The sequence below is a fragment of the Leucopleurus acutus genome (assembly GCF_964270905.1).
Source record: "Leucopleurus acutus genome assembly, chromosome: 8".
In the NCBI taxonomy this organism is placed as follows: Eukaryota; Metazoa; Chordata; class Mammalia; order Artiodactyla; family Delphinidae; genus Leucopleurus; species Leucopleurus acutus.
This window is the reverse complement of record NC_139151.1, coordinates 34,320,579-34,342,152: the sequence shown is the minus strand read 5'-3', so window position 1 is coordinate 34,342,152 and position 21,574 is coordinate 34,320,579. Positions and strand designations below refer to the sequence as shown.

The 21,574-nt window shown below is 33.8% G+C and overlaps 1 protein-coding gene across 3 annotated transcripts in view; it reads left to right on the top strand.

Moving 5' to 3' along the window:
• The window catches only part of CNTN5 (contactin 5), a gene marked incomplete at both ends in the record, with an annotated part of 797,505 nt that overhangs the window by 405,503 nt on the left and 370,428 nt on the right, over nt 1-21,574 (top strand). For all 3 annotated transcript variants that reach the window (XM_082845318.1, XM_082845317.1, XM_082845316.1), the window contains one exon: nt 11,060-11,263. In XM_082845318.1, coding sequence (XP_082701444.1) covers nt 11,060-11,263 — 204 coding nt within the window. The remainder of the gene's footprint in view (nt 1-11,059; nt 11,264-21,574) is intronic.

The window sequence follows — 21,574 nt, the reverse complement described above, 5'->3', positions numbered from 1 at the left end:
GATGATGTGTGGGGAGGTGGGAGACCATATAATATATTTAATATATAAACTGGAGCATTTTTTAAAGTTAAAGGGGAGACTATTAATAATCCTGCTGGGAAAAAAATAGTGTAATTTGTCACAGTTTCAAGCAAATCGGGACACAAGTTAATGATATGTCCATAGAATTTCAGAAAAGAAGAGTTAAAAGTGACTCCTGACACCTTCTTCAAGAAAATAGCACCTGCACTTGACTTGTATGTAGGCATGTGACTGGGCAGAAGGAAGGTGGGGATGCATTCTAGTCCAGGGAAACGACATTATGAGGCATACCGATATGAGAATCATTCTATCTAAGATGAAGCATTAATGCTTATAAAGAGTGGGAGATAATATTGGATGGTTTAAGAAAGAGATGTGTTGAGGTGTAAAAGCAGAGCAGACTATATATAATATATTTTAAGTTCCATGAAAAAGAGTCTCATACAAGAGAATCACTTAAGGTCTATTGGTAAGCATGTGGCATGCATAGAGTAAAAATACTCCTAAACTCCAATTTGATGTCAGATGAGAATATTATGGAGCCACATATATTATAAAATGTACAGATATTTTAATTCTGCATAATCTATATATTGTTGTATGATAAATTGGAACAAGAATAGCATATGGGTATGTTACTGACATGTAAAGTCAAGCCACTCTTTTATGCATGTGTGTAAAGAGACACATTATGAGGATTTTAGTGACTGCTAGATTGATTTGACAAAGATGGTAAACATAGAAAAAATTATATACATGTGTGTATATATATGTGTGTGTGTATATATATATACATATGTTAGCATTTTAGATAATAATGATAATTTGTGAACACTCAATATAGTCCTGAAATTATGTTAACATTTTTGTAAATGTTTCCCCCAAATCCTAAGAGCTTGGTGTTATTTTGATTATTTTACAGATGAATAAACAGAACTGAAGAAGTCAGGTAATTAGCTGAAGACTGCATAGCTGCTAGATGCAAAAGTTCAAACGCAGTTTTGCATTGGTATGAATTCCATGATTTTGTTCATGGTGCCACCTTACCTTACACCTATGCATGCACTCACTGAGTTCAACCCCATGTGGCTCAGTTCTTGCACAGAGGTCCCAACTGGAATAGGAAGCTGGGTACTTAGTATACATCTCATGTCACTCTACTATATTTGGATTCATGTTAGTATCACTGGTGTCTTAAGCACTTCCTTCAACTAAGAATAAGTACTTAATATTTATTTTTTTAAAAAAATCAAATTTTCTGCTCTACTCAGTCTCTGATGTGGTATATCCTGATATTTCCTGATTTTCATTTAAGCAATTTGTGTGCATCCAGTTTCTTTAGGTGATCCCTATAAATCAGAATCTCTCATTTTTCACCTTTAACAATCAGCTCCTTAATCAGTGGTTTCTGAGTAAATTTATCTATCTAACAACTGGTTTACATTCTTGAGATTTACAGTAATCCCTACAAACATACAGTTTTCCTATTTCTAAAACTATAATATTGATTAGTCCTCCCGGGTTCCAAGAAAATTATTATAGTGTTTTTATTTTAGCTATTATAGTTCCTAGTAGTCTTGTGATTTTAGAAAATATCTTGAATCAATCATCAGAAACCTTAATTGACCAACAAACTAGGAATAGAGGCTTATCGGGAAAGATACATCACAGAGCCCACACTTGTGGAGAATACTCAGAATACATCTAAGTAATTGATACTCAATAAAGAAGTCTGAATAAGTTTGGTTTTTAAGAAGTAAAATCCTCTGTATCCAGAAATTATAAAAAGTGTTAAAGATTCAAGCAATATAGGAACTGACCAAAGAATAGTCAGTTTAGGAAACTGAAGTCTGGAAAACTTCTGGGCAAATTAAAAAAAAGAACAAGGCAAACATGAAAAAATAATTGACTCAGGGAGAACCAACATATTTTTTTCCACTGAAATCTTTTATTTTCATAGTTGATACGTACTACATATCTCTGAACACCTAACATTCATATTTAACATGAATATTAGGCTCAAAATAATGGCCACTCTTAATTACTGTAAATATATCAATTTTAAAGGCATAGTTCTTCTTTCTTAATGTGTACTTTCATTGTTCAAAAACATCTATTAATCATTACTGGACTTCATCATAATTTCCAGTTCATTAAGTTTATTTTGATAATAATTATAAGATAGGAAAGATATAAACATAATTATAAAAATCAAAAACAATCTGATTTTTGCAGAAAAATCTCTTGTAGAATTAGAAAAAGAATAAATTCTAAATAGTTTTTTTATACCATTTGTATTATTAGTATAGCTCATACCAACTTTTCTATTTTTTTCAAAGAAATCAACTAAAAAAGTTCTAGCCAGAGTTCTATGCTATGTGAATTCATATGAGTAGGAATTTGAAGATTTATTACAGTGATTACATATCAACAGGTATAAATATGTATTTTTTGATTAGGATTTTTTTTTTTCTGAAGCAGGTGAACCATAGGGACAAACCCCCAGAGCAGAAAATATACCATTTCAGTGCCTCTTGATAAATAGATAATATTGACTATTTCTATATGATGCATAGCAATGTGACAAATAAATTACCTTCATTAAAGATTTGCATGAAGGATTAATGAGCATTAGTTAAGCAGTTAAAGCACAAAAATGTTTATGAAAAATTACATTGAATGTAAGAAGAAGTTGAGCAGCAGAGAATCTCATTATAATAATTTATCTTATCTAAATATTCTCTCCTGCACCTATATGATAAATGTAACCCAAAAGCAACCAAAGTTCCACATTTAACATGTGAAGCTTAGGCTAATCACAACTCTAGAGGATTTTGTCTTCTGTGAACTCATCTACCTAAAGGAGGGATAATTTATTAAACTCATATTTGTTTCCTGTTATTATTTATCCTGCAATAAATCTTCAAATTTAACTATAAAATTTGCATAGCATGAAATTAAAAGAAGTAAAGATATCTCTTAAAAAATTCACTGTCAATGAAAAATGTTGAGTGTTTTGAATATGTACTTTATGAATTTTCTTTTGCTTTCAATGCCTATAGCTAAATTAAATTTTATTTATTTTATTTTATGTACAAATGACAAATACCTTTTGGATAAAAGACATTTTACTAAATAAAACACAGAAAAATGAGTAAACATTTTTTTTACTAATCAAGATTTCCATTTTCCTCCCTTTGGAATATTGCCCAAGATTAATGCTTTCTACTCATCAAGCACTGCCATCTTGTGGACTCCTGTTAATTCCAGAAAATATTGGATTATTTATGTATGGGATTTTTTTTTTGGTTAAATATTTGGAAAACTCTAAGTCTTAATGTAAGAGGGGAGCAGGAATAAATATCCTTGTTGGCAGTTGTACAATAATATTGCTTTTATCCCTAGGAACATCTGCATGTAAGGCAAACTGTCCTTCCATTTTACAGTAGGTTTCTGTGCTAGCAGGACACATTCTTACCTTTTTACATACTTAAGGCTCTGACCACAGTTTAATTAAATTGTGACTCAGTAGTCAATAGGAATATCTAGAAACCTGCTTTTGTCTGGTGAGTGGGATTTAGACACTGCTCTGATTAGTTGCTATTTGAAGCATCAAAGTTTTAATTGGCAAAATTAGGCCCCATAATATACATAACTCAATAAATACTTGAAATAACTATTAATCAGATTTTTCTTTTTTCAAATAGAGATCTGTGCTCAGCAAGGGGCAAGATTCTAGGAAACAGATATTCTGTTGTTCATTAAGCGCTGAGATCTGTGTATTTTAACAAGGAATTGTCAGAAGTGTAACATGAATGCTTTTTAATGCAAAGTTTGAAGCCTAAGGTGAACTTGTGCCATGGACCATCACACCCTGCTGAGAAAATGCTGGTCTCTGACTTGATGAAGTTTGCAGTTCAATAAAAATAATTTTAAAACCAATTAGCAGAGCAAGAAATTTAGGTTGCATTTTGAGAAGAGTTAGCAATGACCTTTACATCTAGACGCAGGGCTCCTGGGATAAAAAAAAAGTCCTCTGTAGTGTGAAACATTCCCAAAGGAAAATAAAAAAAGATACTGTCACTCAGTTGGTATAATCACTTGAACTCTAGAACTTGGAATTCACTTACTTGGAGTCATTTGAATTGTGGATCATGAGAGAATACCAGTTTACAACTGTTTCTATTATAAATATTCTTTTCTTTATCTTTTGTTTTACTAAAGGTGTTTTGAATTATAGGCACATAAAATTTTATTTTGTCTCAGTGACGTTATAATTTTTAAGCAGAACTCTGTTTTTTCTGACTCTAGGTAATAAACATATGAAAATACATGTCTCAAAAACTTATAAAAAGAAGAATTAGTACTTTGTTTTGTTCAACCAAGATAACTGAAATTTAATGTAATAATACAGCCTGCCTTTGTATTAAGGTAATTTGATTTTTAAAACATACAAATGTCCTCTTGCATTCTTCACAACATCTTTTAAAATATCTTGATTCTCCCGGTGCTAACCAAGTGTCAGTTAGACAGCTTTACTCTTTTGTTACTCTCAGGATCCTTGCTTCTGGCTATGTTTTAGAGGTGAAATTTTTGACACATGTAGAAATTAAACCAAACTGTACAAGGTTCAAGATGAATCTGAATTGTACCAAATACTACTGCAATATATTAGGTAATTTATCTTAACCCAATAGCTATCCTTACTGAGCAGTTTCTGCATGTTGAACACTCTCATTTAAGTGGCATATATAATCCCCAGCACAATCACATCATATAGATATTACTATTCCATTTTAAGGATATTGAAATTGAGGTTCAGCAAGGTTAGAATATAATAATCAAAGCAGAATAATACAATGATAAAATATAGGCTTAGAGTGAGTCAGACAAGTTGGAATTTTTCCTCTGAAAGTTATTAGCTATAATTTTCCACTGGTTCACCTGTTTGTGCCTCAGACCTTTAATGTTGAAGATGATTGTAATAATGGTAATAACTACATCAAGTTCTGTAATACTAACCTTACATGTAATATCTCATTTAACCTACAATTTCCTCCATTAAATTGCATTTTACAAATGAGTAGACTAATTTAAATAGTTTGCCCAAAGGTACCTAGGTTAGTGGATCATGCAGCCATCTCTGTAACTCTGGTCTTTGTGATTCTGAAGTCCATGGTCTTATTCACTCACAATGTTGCCTTCTAATCTCTGTGTATGTGTGTGGCTGGGAGAAGTGGGAAAATGTGCAAAGTGTGTGACTCATAGTAAGCTCTCAAGTTAGTTCCTTTCCCAACCCCACCTTACATCTCCATAATGTCTTAAACAGTGCTTTGCATATAAAAATGTATCATTACCTACTTGTTGATACTCCCAGTTGTCTTGATCTTAGTCCCCATCCTAAAGCCAGCAGCCAAAATAATCTTTATATATGATCTGTTTAGTAACCTGAGCTGCCAAATCAGCTTCCTCAACAGTGTCAGTGACATGTTCAAGCAGAGGCTAAATGACTGACCACCATGGAAGCTGTTAACCTGAGAGGGAGTTTGGATCACATTTAATTTAATGCTCCCCTCAATCTCTGTCCAATTTACCTAGTAGAATAAATCACAAAAATACTTCATAGTAACTTTGTAAGCAAGACTTTCTCTCTTGTCCATTGACAGTACATTCCAGATTCTTAAAACTGCCTGCATTACTTCTCAATGCCTGTTTTTAGATCAACTACAAACATAATCTTAGATTCATATTCTAAAGGCCAAAATAAGTTCATGTAGAGCTGAGAAAATTTGCAATGAGAACATTAAAGTGAAAAATATCTACTCTTATTCTTAAATTTAGAAAGATTTATAAAAATACATATATAGATATTTTATTCTATTTATTTTTTCATCAAATATGTATTAAGCAACCACACACCAGGCATCCAGCTGGGGTCTAAGGATATGGTGGTGAAGACAGTAGATTTAGTCTCTACCCTGCCAAGAGTACTTAATGTGGCTAATAGTGACATTTTCTATCACAATGCAGATATAAATCAGCAATGTAAAAAAAATATTGCCTTCTAATTTCAGGTGTATCCCCTTATGCTCAGTAGTAATGGATAATTAATAGTACAATTCTCTAAAATTTCCTTCATGATGTCCTTAATTCCAAAACTCAAAATGGTAGCTAGCCATCAGCTAAAAGTTTTATATAAACAAAATAATCATAGTACCAATTTTTAAAGCAGTACTGTTTCGGCCAGTAACTTACTAATTTCCACTATTTAAGTATCTTCATATCAATTAATTCATCAAAACAGGAGGCAAAGGAGTCATAACGGTTAATGGAATTGTAAAAACAAAAATGATTACAAAGCAATTAGTAAATATTAAAATGCTTATGACATACACTCTATTAAGCAGCATCCAGTAAAAATTAACAAAAAAAATATATCAAACTACAGTACAAAACTTAAATTATTTAAAAAACAAACTAAAAAGTTACACTTGTATAATAAAGAATAAATCATAATTATAGCTATTTGACAGATATAACATTAAATCTCACATTATGGGAATAAGCAAAAATGGAAAAGACCAGGGATTTTGGTAAGTACAGCCCATTAGGTGAAAATTTTACTATAAACCATGAAATTGAGCATATATTAAAAATAGGGAAGGTTCTGATTTTTAGGTTTTCCTTTCTATAGCTGACAAGGATAAAGAAACTAGGTTCCCTGGGAGAGTTGCATTATTAATTGGGTGGTGAACAAATCAATTGCTACATCCATCGTGTTCTCTCCAAATCTTTTGACCTAAAGCTTCTTCTGTAACAGAAGCAGAATAATGTGTGTTCCTAATAACACACATTATTAGGAAGAAAAATGTTTATTTTCTAACTTGTAGTTATACTAAAGAATGTTGAAATGAATTGCATATGATTACTCATTGAAATTGTTTACAAAGACTTCAGACACTGCAGTATCCAGTTTCATTCCCTTTTCTCACCCTTTTTCTTTTTTTAAATTAACGGCACTACAGTTATAAGAAATGAACATCATTGCCCATATAGTTAATACTGTTTTTATACCCTATAGATGTAGAAATATGTCATTTAAGTAATCATCTTATGTGTCAAAGGCAGGGTAATCTGCTTTGTGACACCGAATCAATTACAGCAATTGTGATGAAAGTCTGCACTGCATAAAGCCATGAAACCTAGACATTCAATTAGTACAATAGACAGAGCCAACCCAGAGACTTTTCCAAAATTTAGAAATAATAAATAAATTAAGTTCAGTATACAGCCAAGCTCACAGGAAAGAAAAAATATCCCAGGTATCAGAAACAAAAAAGAACTAAAATCCAGGACTAAAATCCTAACTGAAACCTAGGAATACTGTTAATCCCGAGGAAATCTTGGAAGCAAGGTAGATTTGTTTACATGTCATGGTAACAGACCCTAGAGTCTAGGAGCTTAAGGATGACTATTTATGCTGGTATAAAGGACAAGTCTTTGGGTCTGCTTGAGAGGGGAAGTTAGAATAGCATGTCTGCAACAGCCAGGACCTTAATGGGCTATTCTTTCAGCGAACTTGAATGGCTCTCACTGACTCAGGGAGAAAGATAAAATAATCTCCCATAAGAAACCAAAACCTTGGGGACTTTCCTGGCGGTTCAGTGGTTAAGACTCCCGCGCTTCCAATGCAGGGAAAGCAGGTTTGGTCCCTGGTCGGGGAACTAGGATCTCACATGCCATGCGTGCAGCTAAAAAACTTAAAAAAAAAAAAAAAGAAAAAGAAACCAAAACCTCAAGTCAATACAGCACATGCGTTTGTAGGCCAAATGTATGTTACAACACAATATAAAAATGTACTAGAGAAATTTAACATAGAAACTTTGGGGAGTACTCACTGAAGAATCATACCAAGAACTTCTAAAACACTTTTAATTGTCTTAGCTAAACATACTATTGAAAAAGAAGCTTAGAAGAATGGGAAAATCACAGTTGACCAAACAGTCTCAGTATGCTTCTGATAATGAATAATAATATTAAGATTTTAGTACTTAATATATCAGCTTACCTTAAAATATTTTTAGGCCAAGCACAATTGGTATGAAACAAAGTGTTATATGAGACTAACGACTAGACTCCAAAGCCAATTGTGTTTTACTACTTTCCTGAATCATTTTATAATCCTCACACTCTGACATACTAAAAATATAATGAATGCTTGTTTTTTATGAGAGTAAAATTTGAAAAGAATTTTAAATAAATGATGATAGAGAATGAAAAACCATATAGGAGAAAGTAAACAGTGATTTTAAAAGGGATTTAGCCCTGTTCAATAGATGCATTTTTGGCAGAGGTAGAAAATCCAATTCAAGTTCAGACTGTCAGCTTTTCTATTTTGTACTATTTCTACTTTTTCATTCTTCTTAGAATTATGAAATGCTTTGCTATGTAAACTTATTTTAAAAGCTAAATAAGCATTTTTGAACCCCCAAATACATACTTACCTGTAAAATTTGAGAAAATGCCAATTTTGTGTAAATACTTTCTTCTTATTCTAAAATATTTTACAAAACATTGACTCATTAAAGACTAATGATAGTCTTTAATGTGATTGTTTGTTGCTTTCTTTTACTCCAAATTTCTAATAATACAAAACAAAAATTGAGGTAACTCCAGTAAAACCTAACCTAAAGTAAATTGCAAAAATATAAAAATGCCTGAGTGATGTTTGAGCAACAAATGAAACTCTCATTATAACAATTAGAATAACTCATATACTTAAGGGAAGAAAAGAAGGAAGGGAGGGAGGGAGGGTGAGAGGGAGGAGGAGAGAGAGAGAAAGAAAGAGAGACAGGAAGAAAAGAAAGGCATAAAACAAGGCTTCCCAAGCCTCAATGTAGATTAGAATCACATTTGAGCTTTATAAAAATTCAGGTAATAAGTGTTACTAAACAAATGACTCTGTGGAAAGGGGACCTTAGAATCTGCTCTTTTAGCCATAACGTAGGTAATTCTAATGCCTATTGAGATTTTAATGCTATTGGCCTACACATAATTCCTTCAATTTCTCATATTCTATTAACTCAATTGCAAGCTGGTTTTGATTTTCACTCATCTACTGAATCTGCTATTCAGTGATTACCACATGTCAATCCTAAGTAACATTTTCCTTTATTATATTTATAAACATTCCCATTAAGTCCTTTTTGCCTTATTTGGCATTATTTAACCCTCTTGAAATTGTTAAGGCATTGGTCTCTGTGACACTGCATTTTCTTTATTCCCCTTGAATATTTCCAATGGTTCCTTCTCTCTTATCTTTTGAACATTTTCCTTCCTTTATTTAGATGTTTGTGCTTTCCAGAAAACTATCTTCTCACTGTATCTATTCTCATCTACTTACATGATTCAGTTACACCAACATACCAACAACTCTCAACCACAGATTTCCTCTCATGGACTTCAAACACATATTTACCAATTGCTGGAACTACTTATGTAGATTTGCCTCAAACTCAAAATGTCCTGAAAGTGAACCAGTGATCTTTCTTCTTAAACCAGTGTGACTTCATTTATTTTCATCCTGAACTTCATGTGTCATCCCTTTCCCAGTCATTCAAGGGAGATAATGAAAGTGTTCCTGGACTATTTGTCTCTTCATTTGTCTTACTCCCTATATATTTCTTGGGCCAATATCCTTCTTCTCATTGCTATGATTAGGTTCTGATTCAGATTTCTCCAGCTCTTACCTTCAGTATGCAATATCGTCCTATTTTTCCCTCTTTCAACTTGCACTTACTTAAATCCAACCTTTGCAGAATCACCAGAATACCTTACTAATGTACATCTTTATGTCAACCCTTTGCTAGAAAACATCCAGGATAGAGCATAAGCTCCTTAATACAACATACAGACCATGTTAATTTGTATTTAGTAATTTGGGTTAATTTCCATTTTCTCTAACCTCTTCTCCTACTACTCCCTTTCTTGGATTTTTCACTCTAATAACACAAAACTGTGGTGGCCCAAAACCTTACTCCTTGACTCATTTTTTTTTTCCTTTTCACATTTCATAATCAATCCATCAGCAATTCTGATCAACTCCACTATCACATTTTTACTAGAACCAGTCACCTCTCATCACTTCACCACTACTGTCACTGCCACTACCATTATAGTGCAAATCATTTATATATTTCATGGCTATTTTGAAAATAGCCGCTTAGACGAGGGGACATTATTCTTCCTGCTTCCCCTTCCCCTGGTCCCTGCTTTGTCCTCACGCTGTCTCATCTGTAACCAGTAGTCAGAGAGAGTTTTTAAAATATAAATTCATGCATCTTTCTCACCCCTGCCACTCTCTAGCTGTCTTACATGCTTTAGTTTTCCTCATAGCACTTATTACCACTTGACAAATACTTGTTTGTGTATTCTTGTACTTTCCACTATAATGGAAGCTCTATGAGAACACAGACTTTTTTTTCCACTTAGAGCATTCCTGGCCCATCAAGACCCACAACTAGTATTTGTTGAACAAATGAATAAATGAATGTAGCTCAGGCATCTCTTAACTTAAGAAGTTTTTGCTGATCAACATGATGGCTTAAGTGCCCTTTTCCATTGTCTTCTTTACAGTAGAGTATACATCTCCATTTCTTTATTCCACATTGTTTCATAGGTTTGGGTAAATCTTTCCCATCAGACCAATCTTTGAGAATGCAAAACTGTCTCTCTCATCTTTTTAATTTCAGTGCTATCATAGTGCCAGGCATCTAAAATACATTAAACACACATTAGAACTGAATGAATAAGTACATGGATGAATAGATAAAGGCTGAGCATCCTTAAAAAATATTTCAGATCTTCATGTAGTCATTAAGAGCAACAGTTCATTGAACATAAACTACAAAATGATATAGACATCTGGATCAAATACAGATGATCTTGCAACCTATCTAATACTTAGTAAAAGCTTTGTTGTTTGAGTTTTTTAGTAAAATAATCTGTCTTTCAACAATTGAATTTTGTGTATTTTCAGAGATCGTCTATAGCTGGGTATTTAACGAGTTCCCTTCCTTTGTGGCGGAAGACAGCCGGCGGTTCATTTCCCAGGAGACAGGCAACCTTTATATTTCTAAAGTCCAAACATCAGATGTTGGCAGCTATATTTGTCTGGTGAAAAACACAGTGACGAACGCTCGAGTACTTAGTCCTCCAACACCACTCACTCTCCGTAATGATGGTAAGTTCAATGGACTGGATTGAATGGTCAGCCAACTCAAATGTGAAAAATTGAGTATAATCTGGAAAAATACTGAATCACTATGCTGTGCATCTGAAACTAATACTATATTGTAAATCAACTGTACTTCAATACAAAAAGACCTAAAAAAAAGATGTATTAGTGTTCTTCTAAGCACTTAAACCTAGCACAAATAAAATAAAAAGGCATTTGGCATATTTAGAAACTCTACACTTTTAGTCTAAGATCATGCATACCTTAGAATAAAATTTTTCACATAGGAAAGTGATGATCTATAGCTAAGAAATATTAACCTTAACACTACCCTAATGCCAAAAAGGGAGAGGGATTCCAAAAAGATGAACTGTAATAAGACTCCACAGTTCTTTTTTTGCTCTTTAGGGCCTCTATATAGCATATGTGTATGAATTGCACGTATTTTACAGGTTCATTTTTCATCACTTTTTAATTTTAGATACCTTCAAATTGAATATTCAGCTTTTAATACTTCATGGCATAGTTATAATTGTTATTATTACTTTTCCAATAATAGGAGCAGTTGGAACTTTAACTTTTAAGTGCAATTCAGGTAGAAATGATGATTCTATAAGTATAGGTATTGCCATCTATCCAAAGTGTCTTCAAATTTAAAAACTCAATTTGTAGTTATAGACATTTACAGTTAAGCATTGCATTAAAGAAGTCAAGTACTATATTAGAGTTGATATATGATATATGGCTTGCTCTGTCATGCAATAAAAAAGCTATGAAGGTATTATTGAGAAGTGAGCTCGAGAATCCTGATGGATTGTGAAGCTTAAAAAATAATCTATTTCAACACTAGTCTTTTATATGCTTAGTTTTAGAATATATACTGCAGTAATGTATAGCCAGAGTTCATATATATATATATATATATATATATATATAAAAACATTAGTAATAATTCTATAATCCTATCAGGTAGAGAGTACAAATGCAATATCTATTTCAGAGATGAGGAAGCCAATTTGAAAGAGATGAAGGGACCTCCAAATGTCACACTGCTAGGTAATGGCATGGAGGAATAGATGGGAAACAGGGATGAAAAATGGGAAACCAATTTAGAGGCTACTGAAACTAACCAGTCAAGAGGTGAGGAGGTGAGGAGAGACAGACTGAAAGCAGTGGTAATAGCACTGAAGGGTCAAAAACATGCCTGGGATATTAAGAACATAGAATTATCAGAATGTGATGATTAAACATGAGGCTCTGGAGTAGGAGAAAGCTTTCACATAGTTCAACGAATGGATGATGATTCTTTTCATGAAAAGAGATAAGACAGATGAAAAAATAGATTGAGAAATTGTTGAATGTGACAAATTCAGTTTTGGCTATGTTGAGATAAGATATCCACGGGAAATCTATGTGGAAATATGCAGTAGGCTACTGATACATATTCCTAATATGCACAAGAGAGGACTGGGCTAGAGAAAGAGATTTAAGTGTTATCATTGTGTATTCCATCAATACAGTTAAAGCTATGATTGTGTGTATATTATGCCAACTTCAAGATTATATAAGAATGTCTATAGGGTGAAAAGAATAAAGGAAAATAGATATGCATTTAGAAAACTTACCTAGTTAATAGTTTAGAATTGAGGTGATTTTCTATAAGCCATTTTCATAAAGTTTCTGAGTATTTTCTCATTAATTACGCAAGAATTTGAAGCATCTTTATTGGAAAATTGTAACATTTTGCTGACTATTTCCATTTACATACATTCAGATAGTGCCTGAGGTTGAGTAAGCTATTCTGCCTTCTTTTCATGCACCAAACCTAAACATTACATTGACCTTCACAAGGGAGAGGAACACATGTAAAGTAAGAATCCAAAAATTGACACCACCTTCACCAGTGATTTAAAAGCTCAGGACCCATGTCCAACAGTCTCTTGCACTTCTTTGATTTCATGGCCCAAATGTATCACTTAACTTTACCTTATACCTTCCATAGTCAAACATTTCAAGAATAATTAGAGTAATTTGTTTGCTGCTATTTAAACTCCTTTGCCCTTCTGATTCTATTGCTCTTCCTGGGCAAAACCCCACTCCCAATGAACTCACTGTACCCTTAATTTGTGACTGCCTTGGAATCTGAAAGCTGCTAGAGAGTTACACCTGCCAGGGATTCATGATCAACAACTTCAATATTGCCACTCAATCCTAGTAAGTTTCTGTGGATTGTTAATTTGTAACTGTCCCAAAGATTTTTGGAATCTTCTCTGCTTTTCTCAAACTGGACAGCCTCCCTCCTTCCCCACTGCTTTACAAAACCTATTTAAGTATCAAATTTACTTTCCTGCTAATGGAATTTCAAATCTAACTATTGATACATCTTCATCCATTCTGTTCTTCCCTTATGTAATTTCAGTAGAGATACTCTACTGTCCCTCCTACTATTAAAACCAATCCCTCCGTCCTTGACTGCTGATTTTCATTCCCATTGGCCTTTTCAGAACATCACACTGTTAGCCATTGTTTCTTATGTAACCAATACTGTGTCACTAAACTAATAAATATTTTTAGTCATGTTAATTGAATTTACTGAAGCAGTTGAAACCGTTGACTTTTTATTTTACAAACATCTATATTTTCAAAAAATCATTATTTGTGCAGTACTACATGAAAGGTTCAATAAAGCAATGCACCCAAGTAAAATAAAACTGTTATTTTAAAGTTAACATTTAAGTTAAAAAGAAACAGGTGGAAAACACCTGCTAAATTTCAATTACCTCATTCAATGACAGTCTTATTTAAGATTTTGTGAGAGAAGTTAGAAAATTCATATTTCTTCTTTCTGTAAATTATCTGAGATTATTGTTTTCTTGGTGATTGTCTACTAATTTTTACTTTTTATCATAGTAATACACCCTTATCAAAGGAATGTAGTGGTTTATAAGTGCTGATAAGAAGGGGAAAGAAAAAGCAAACCCACACACCTCCCTTCCATCCAATCCTACTCCCTAAAGCTAACTTTTTAATTTCTCCTATTTTTCTTCATGAGTTTCTCATATAATGCTAGGAAATATCTGTGCTTCTTGTTTAATCAAGTTTAGACAATAACTCATATGATGTACATCTGCTTCTTCTATCCTCCCCTCTTTTATAGTTAAATAATATTTTTCTGTTGTTTCCTTTTTAACCTTGACAATGTGCTTAAATCTCTATTATCCTTTTAACTCTTGAAAATAATTCTTGACTTTCTATTATATAAAGTGATAGTTTTAGTCCTACTTTTTCCTTTACCTTTCCTACACTACTTTTATGTCCTTTTGTCTTCCACATTTACTCTGACATTCTCTCCTGCAAATGCAACCAAGTGTTCTAAACTTTCCCATAGACTAACTGTAAAAGCTTAAAACAAATAGATGTTAACAAGTTATTACTATATAATTATCTTTCAATACATATTGTTACAGATTTTTAAGCTATTTGTAGATATGTGTGCTCTACTAGACATGCTTTTCATAAGTGAAACTTTGAATATAACAAGAAAATAATATTGTGATATGGTTTGGATGTAATTTGTCTTAAAATTTTGCTCTATAAATACAATTCATAGTTTCAATAATAGTGTTGAAATATGAGTCATCACATGACTCATGTGACATGACACACATCACACATCACATGACATGAGAACATGAGTCATCACAATGCAAATGATAAATTAAACCATTATTGTGGTTAAGAAAGCCCACAAAATGCATATGAAAGAGAAGTGAGCTTAGGAACAAGGCTTGAGTAGTCCAAATTGCTCTGGAAAAGTTAAAAATGAAAACCCTACAAAGGATAATGAGAAGGAAAAGTCAGAGAGATAATAGGAAAAACAATAGTGTAGTATCAAGGAAGCCAAGAAGAATGAGTGTTTCAACAAGGAGAAGTGGGCATGCAGCTCAAGATAGTGGACTGGGTGCCTGTATTTGTCTCCTGTCTCCCTTCTGAGACCCTGTAAGAAGAAATTCATGTCATCAATGTGTAGAGGAAGCATTTCATTAACAAATGAGACACTTTGATATATTTCTGGAAGAATAAGGAAGGACGTGAGTTTAAGGATTAAACAGGCAGAGTAACTAAAACCTAGAATAAAGTTTAAAGGATCTAAGGAAAGGGCTAAAGACCATGTGCCCAGTGGAAGCCTGAAAAAGCTCTGAAATCACAGTTAGCTAAGTGTGGGCATAAGAAATGGGGCCAAAGGGGGACTGAAAGTATATACGTTGAACATCTGTTTCAGTGAAATATTGGAATCCGTTCTCTTCCCTGTCCTTACATGCAAAAAGACCAAAGGGCTCTTAACAACTCTTTTAACAACATGAGTGAACTTTCCCTGGAAAGCTAAAGTTCTTAATGTGAATAGTGGCACAGAATGCAAAACCTTCTCATTCTGGCACATGAGTGTCCACAGCCTGACAGCCAGTTCCTTGCCCTCACATCAAAGCAGAGCTGACTGTCGATCCACCTCTCCCAGCCACCCGCACCCTCACCTCAAAAGGGAACCAATTCTACAGAATTGGGAAACACACAGCAATGTCCAAGCCTCTCAGACTTAACATTTATATGCAATGCTAAATTAACAGTTTCTATTAAAAATTACTGAGCTTACTGAATGGTTATAGAATTTATATCAGGATAATATGCAAAAAGCAGGAAAATTTAAATTATTCTAGGAAGGCATCAATTAGACTAGAATTGTTCTTAATTCAAAAAACATCTATATTACTATTTGATCTCTCTTCAAAAAAAAAAAAATTGAAGACTATGTTTATAGGAAGGACATATTCTTGAATGCTTTCCCAAGTAGGTGGCTTATGTTAAACACTTAGTCTGAAAATAAAAATAGAATATGATTGTGGATGATTCCATTATTTGCATCACAGTCAGCTACAATTCCTGCTGGGTTTTACAAACCTCTCATTGCAGAGACAGGCATTATAATGGTTATTCCTTCAAACTTGACAAACACCTCTGCAGGGGTTTGAATATAAAAGTTACATTTAATCTGCTGTGACCATAGAGTTAGCTATAAAAATCATTTCAGAATATTGTGTTTTTACACTTCTTTGAAAAAAAGTAGGCCTTTCTAAAAATAACAGGTTATATACATAGGCAAATTATTTCCCTTCAAGGACAAATAAAATTTTACTATATAAACTATTGGAAAAATGTCTTGGCTTGGATCCTCTTAAAGCAAAGCTTGAAACAAAATTCGCTTGTAGGTAGTTTATTTGAAATTTATCACAGAGAGCAAGAGTGTGGAATGGGGTGGGTTTGAGGAGTGAACTAGTGAAAAGGGAGGTTGCATTATGGAGATGACCACTTCTACAGGCAGCTGGAGCTTGGTGGCACAGGACCAGAGCCTTATGAAATAAGGCTCAGAATAATCTCCTTGGCAGACATATCAATGGTCTTCCATCCCTGAGGGTGACTCCACAGGCAGTTAACTCCCGTGCATTTACAGGATGCCCTCAAGTTGCAGCTGAGTGAAACTGGTTGCACCTACACAGACCTGGTTGCAGCGGTCGTTGCAGGAGTAAAAATTCTGGCCAAGATCATTCAAACACACAAAAGTTGTCCAAAATACAGAGCGGGGATCTTTAGAAGATTGGAAGTACATGAGTGACATGATTGGCTTTTCCTCTGCTGGCACTGTGCAAAACTATCTTCACACATTTACAAATGTATATTGCATATCTTTATGTGTCAGATAATTAAGTAGTGAGGATATAATGGAGAGCAAAACAAATGCAATAATTTTCCTTAGGTAGCTTACAATATAATACAAGGGAAGATATTACCCTAAAAACTGAGTGTAACCAAGCATCCTAGGATCTGTCTGCTTGTCCAGTGACCCATGGAGCCAATCTCACAGGTCATTGCGTTGTAAACAAAACAAACAAATCTAGCTCCAAAACTATTATAGGTAATACAGAATTTTACTAATGGTTTGGAGGGTAATGAACGTGGAGGCAGCATTCTGCAAAACAGCAAAATTTATTAAACACCCCCCTTTAACAACTTCTCTCTTTTGCCAAGTTTTTATTCCTACAACTCTATATCTCTCCCTCAACACACCTCTGCCTCTCCTTCAACACTACTGTATTGATCTCCCTTCAAGGTCTCACTATCTTGGTCTGATGCATAGCAAGTTCATACTTTCATTTCTGCTCTCATTAGAATTCTCAGCCCAATTCTGAAGACTTTTTTATTTTATTTTTAGTCAATAAACATTTATAATGAATTAATACATGTGAGGCATTGTTCTAAAAACTTTACAAGTATTAAAGTGAAAAGAATGAAAACATATAGAAACAAATACGAACTAAAAGGCAAAAGAAGTTTAAATTGGTCTATGAATATCATACAAGATATTAAATGCATCTCTAGGGACAGAAAAGAACATTACATTCTGATAATAGGTTCACTTTTTCAAGGAGATAGAGCAAAGCATTTTCCCACAATTCACTGTGTACAGCACCAGGCTCCTCACTCCTCTTCTGGTTCAGAAGGAATCTTCTCCTGTAAGATATCACTCTTTCCTAAGGCAGCATTTTTTCAGACCCTTCTCTAGGGCTATAGTGACTCCAAAGTGACACAGAGAGGATAATAAAAAAAAAAAGAAAGAAAAAGAAAAGAAAGAAAAATAAAAACAGTCCTTGGGGCCCTTTGCCACCCCTGGAGTTGGATAGGGCAGGAGCGAGAAAAAGAATTGAGGAAGTAACTTGGATAATGGATGGGAACAGATTCAGAATGTATGCAGAAAGATTGACCTTTGTTAGAGAATTCATCAGTTGTCACAGTGGGGAGAAAAGTAAAAAAGACTATAGATGCAGATAACCTCATATTTGGTGGTGGGAAGTCTGATGGCATTTATTTTAAATGAACTACAGACAAAGTCATCAGCTAAGAATGTATATGTAGGCAATAGGTTTATTTTTAAACTAAGAATTGTGTCGAGGGAATTATGCACAGAATCGCATACTTACATAATTTATGAATCAACCCCATTAATTCACTACTGAATAAGACAGGTCCTAAGAGCAATGGAAGAATATAAAAAATGGTATACCCTTGAAGATGGTGGTGGGTTGAATAATGACCCCAAGTTGTCCATATCCTAATTCCAGGACATTTTGAATGTTACCTTATATAGTAGAGGGATTTTTGCAGATGAGATTAAGGATCTTAATACAAGGGCACAGAAAACTAATACAAACATCAAAGAGAAATCTGAAGCAATTCAGTTTTCTTACTTATCTTTTGGAATATTCATGGCTATTCTAGCAGTGTATTGGAACTGGCTTGTTCCTGCTTACAGGAGTTGGTTGTGCATCTCTTCACATCTTGGTAGCTTGAGATCAACCATGATGGGAGTATCTACAACATAAAAAGTAGCAAAGGCTACATATCAGAGTTCTCACTGTAACAGTGAGATGCAGCAAAGTCATTCTTATTTCTTGATCAGTTTATCACAGGAAATATGGCAATTGGAATGGCCTTGAGTATTCTTAGATTTCCCTTTTCTCCTCTAAATTTTTTAGTGGGTATTAAATGTTATACCCTAAACCCAGGAGACTTTTTCTTCTTTTAATCTTTGTTCAGAATTTTCAATTTATGGATTGTTCCAAAGGAACTGGGAAAGCTTGTGAAAGAAAACTCCTACTAGAATATATTTATCTATGTGAAAGAAGCTGAATAGCATTAAGGTTTTTTGTCAAATTCTGCAGGAATATAAGAAACTTACTTGGCTTTTATTAATCTTTTATTTATTTTGCTATGTGTCTCTCTGGAAATCTTATAATCTTGATATGCTACAAATTAAATAAAAACTTCAAAAAATCATTGGAAGATTTCTGAATAAAATGAATAATTTTCTCAGATGTCCTTGACAATCAGTCATTTCACACAATTCAATTTCTCCTCAAGCAGACTTATGAAAACAATTTGAACTTCTATCTATGGAAATAAGAATTTTTATCAAGAAAAACAATGTGCATCATTTTATTAACTCCCTTAATATGTCTTAGAAACTATGAAGAATTAGTTAATAAGTGCTTACAAATAATAAGATAAATTTCTTAAATATGAATCTAATTTAGGCTTTTTCTGGTTTCCCACATGAAAACTTGTTATTGTCATTCAGGAAATAAAATCCTAAAGGATGTAAAGTTTTGATAACTGACATTGTAATGGTGAATATATCATTCTTAACATAAGAAAGGTACCATGAACTTTGAATTACCTTTTAAGAGTAGAAAATGTATGTTCAGTAATTTTAATATGACTTCCTTTCCTATTGTCAGACTAGTCTACACACACTGTCTCCATTGCTATACTTCCTTTCTTCATCTCATGGTCTGCAATCTGGCATTTAACCTCAACACACCACTCAAGGTGTTTTCTCAAAATTCATCAAGTATCTGTTCATCAAACTCACCAGCTTTCTCTCAGTATTCATCATTCTTGACATCTTATGAAAATCTGTTTAAACCTGAAAATATTTTATTTTATTGATTTACCTGGGTGAAGACTTCCCTGAATAGGTTCCTCTGTACCTTTCACTGTCTCTCCTCAATCTACTATACTACAAAGCTACAGTAATCAAGACAGTATGGTACTGGCACAAAAACAGAAATATAGATCAATGGAACAGGGTAGAAAGCCCAGAGGTAAACCTATGCACATATGATCAACTTATCTTTGATAAAGGAAGCAAGAGTGATGCTGGGAAAACTGGACAGCTACATCTAAAAGAATGAAATCAGAACACTTCCTGATACCATACAAAAGAATAAACTCAAAATGGATTAAAGACCTATATGTAAGGCCAGACACTATAAAACTCTTAGAGGAAAACGTAGGCAGAACACTCTATAACATAAATCACAGCACATCCTAGAGAAATGTAAATAAAAACAAAAATAAACAAATGGGACCTAATGAAACTTAAAAGCTTTTGCACAGCAAAGGAAACCATAAACAAGATGAAAAGACAACTCTCAGAATGGGAGAAAATATTTACAAATGAAGCAAATGACAAAGGATTAATCTCCAAAATATACAAGAAGCTTATGCAGCTCAATATCATAAAAACAAACAACCCAATCCAAAAATAGGCAGAAGATCTAAATAGACATTTCTCCAAAGAAGATCTACAGATTGCCAACAAATACATGAAAAGATGCTCAACATCACTACTCATTAGAGAAATGCAAATCAAAACTACAATGAGGTATCATCTCACACCAGTCAGAATGACCATCATCAAAAAATCTACAAACAATAAATACTGGAGAGGGTGTGGAGAAAAGGGAACCCTCTTGCACTGTTGGTGGGAACGTAAATTGATACAGCCACTATGGAGAACAGTATGGAGGTTCCTTAAAGAACTGAAAATGGAACTACCATATGACCCAGCAATACTACTACTGGACATATATCCTGCGAAAAGCATAATTCAAAAAGACACATGTACTTCAACGTTCATTGCAGCACTCTTTACAATAGCCAGTACATGGAAGCAACCTAAGTGTCTATCGACACTTATATCGATGAATGGATAAAGAAGATGTTGCAAGTTGATACAATCGATATTACTCAGCCATAAAAAGAAACAAAACTGAGTTGTTTGTAGTGAGATGGATGGACCTAGAGTGGGTCATACAGAGTGAAATAAGTCAGACAGAGAAAAACAAATACCGTATGCCAACACATATATATGGAATCTAAAAAAAATGGTTCTGGTGAACCTAGGGACAGGACAGGGATAAAGACACAGACATAGAAAATGGACTTGAGGACATGGGGAGGGAGAAGGGCAAGCTGGGGCAAACTGAGGGAGTAACATTGACTTATATACACTACTAAATGTAAATTAGATAGCTAATGGGAAGCAGCCACATAGCACAGGGAGATCAGCTCGGTACTTTGCGACCACCTAGAGGGGTGGGATAAGAGGGGTGGGATAAGGAGGGTGGGAGGGAAATGCAAGAGGAAGGGGATATGGGGATATATGTATACGTATAACTGATTCACTTTGTTATATAGCAGAAACTAACACAACATTGTAAAGCAATTATACTCCAATAAAGATGTTAAAGGAAAAAAAGAAAAAAAAACTGCCCCCTATATCAATCATTCCACTTAGCTATTGGTTTGGATGTGTCCATTCACCCATTTGTCTGGTTTGTTTACACTTAACATTTTTCCCTAAAGGACTTAAGAAAGCTTATCCTTCCAAATGTAGGTATTCCTCCAGAATTCTACTCCTGT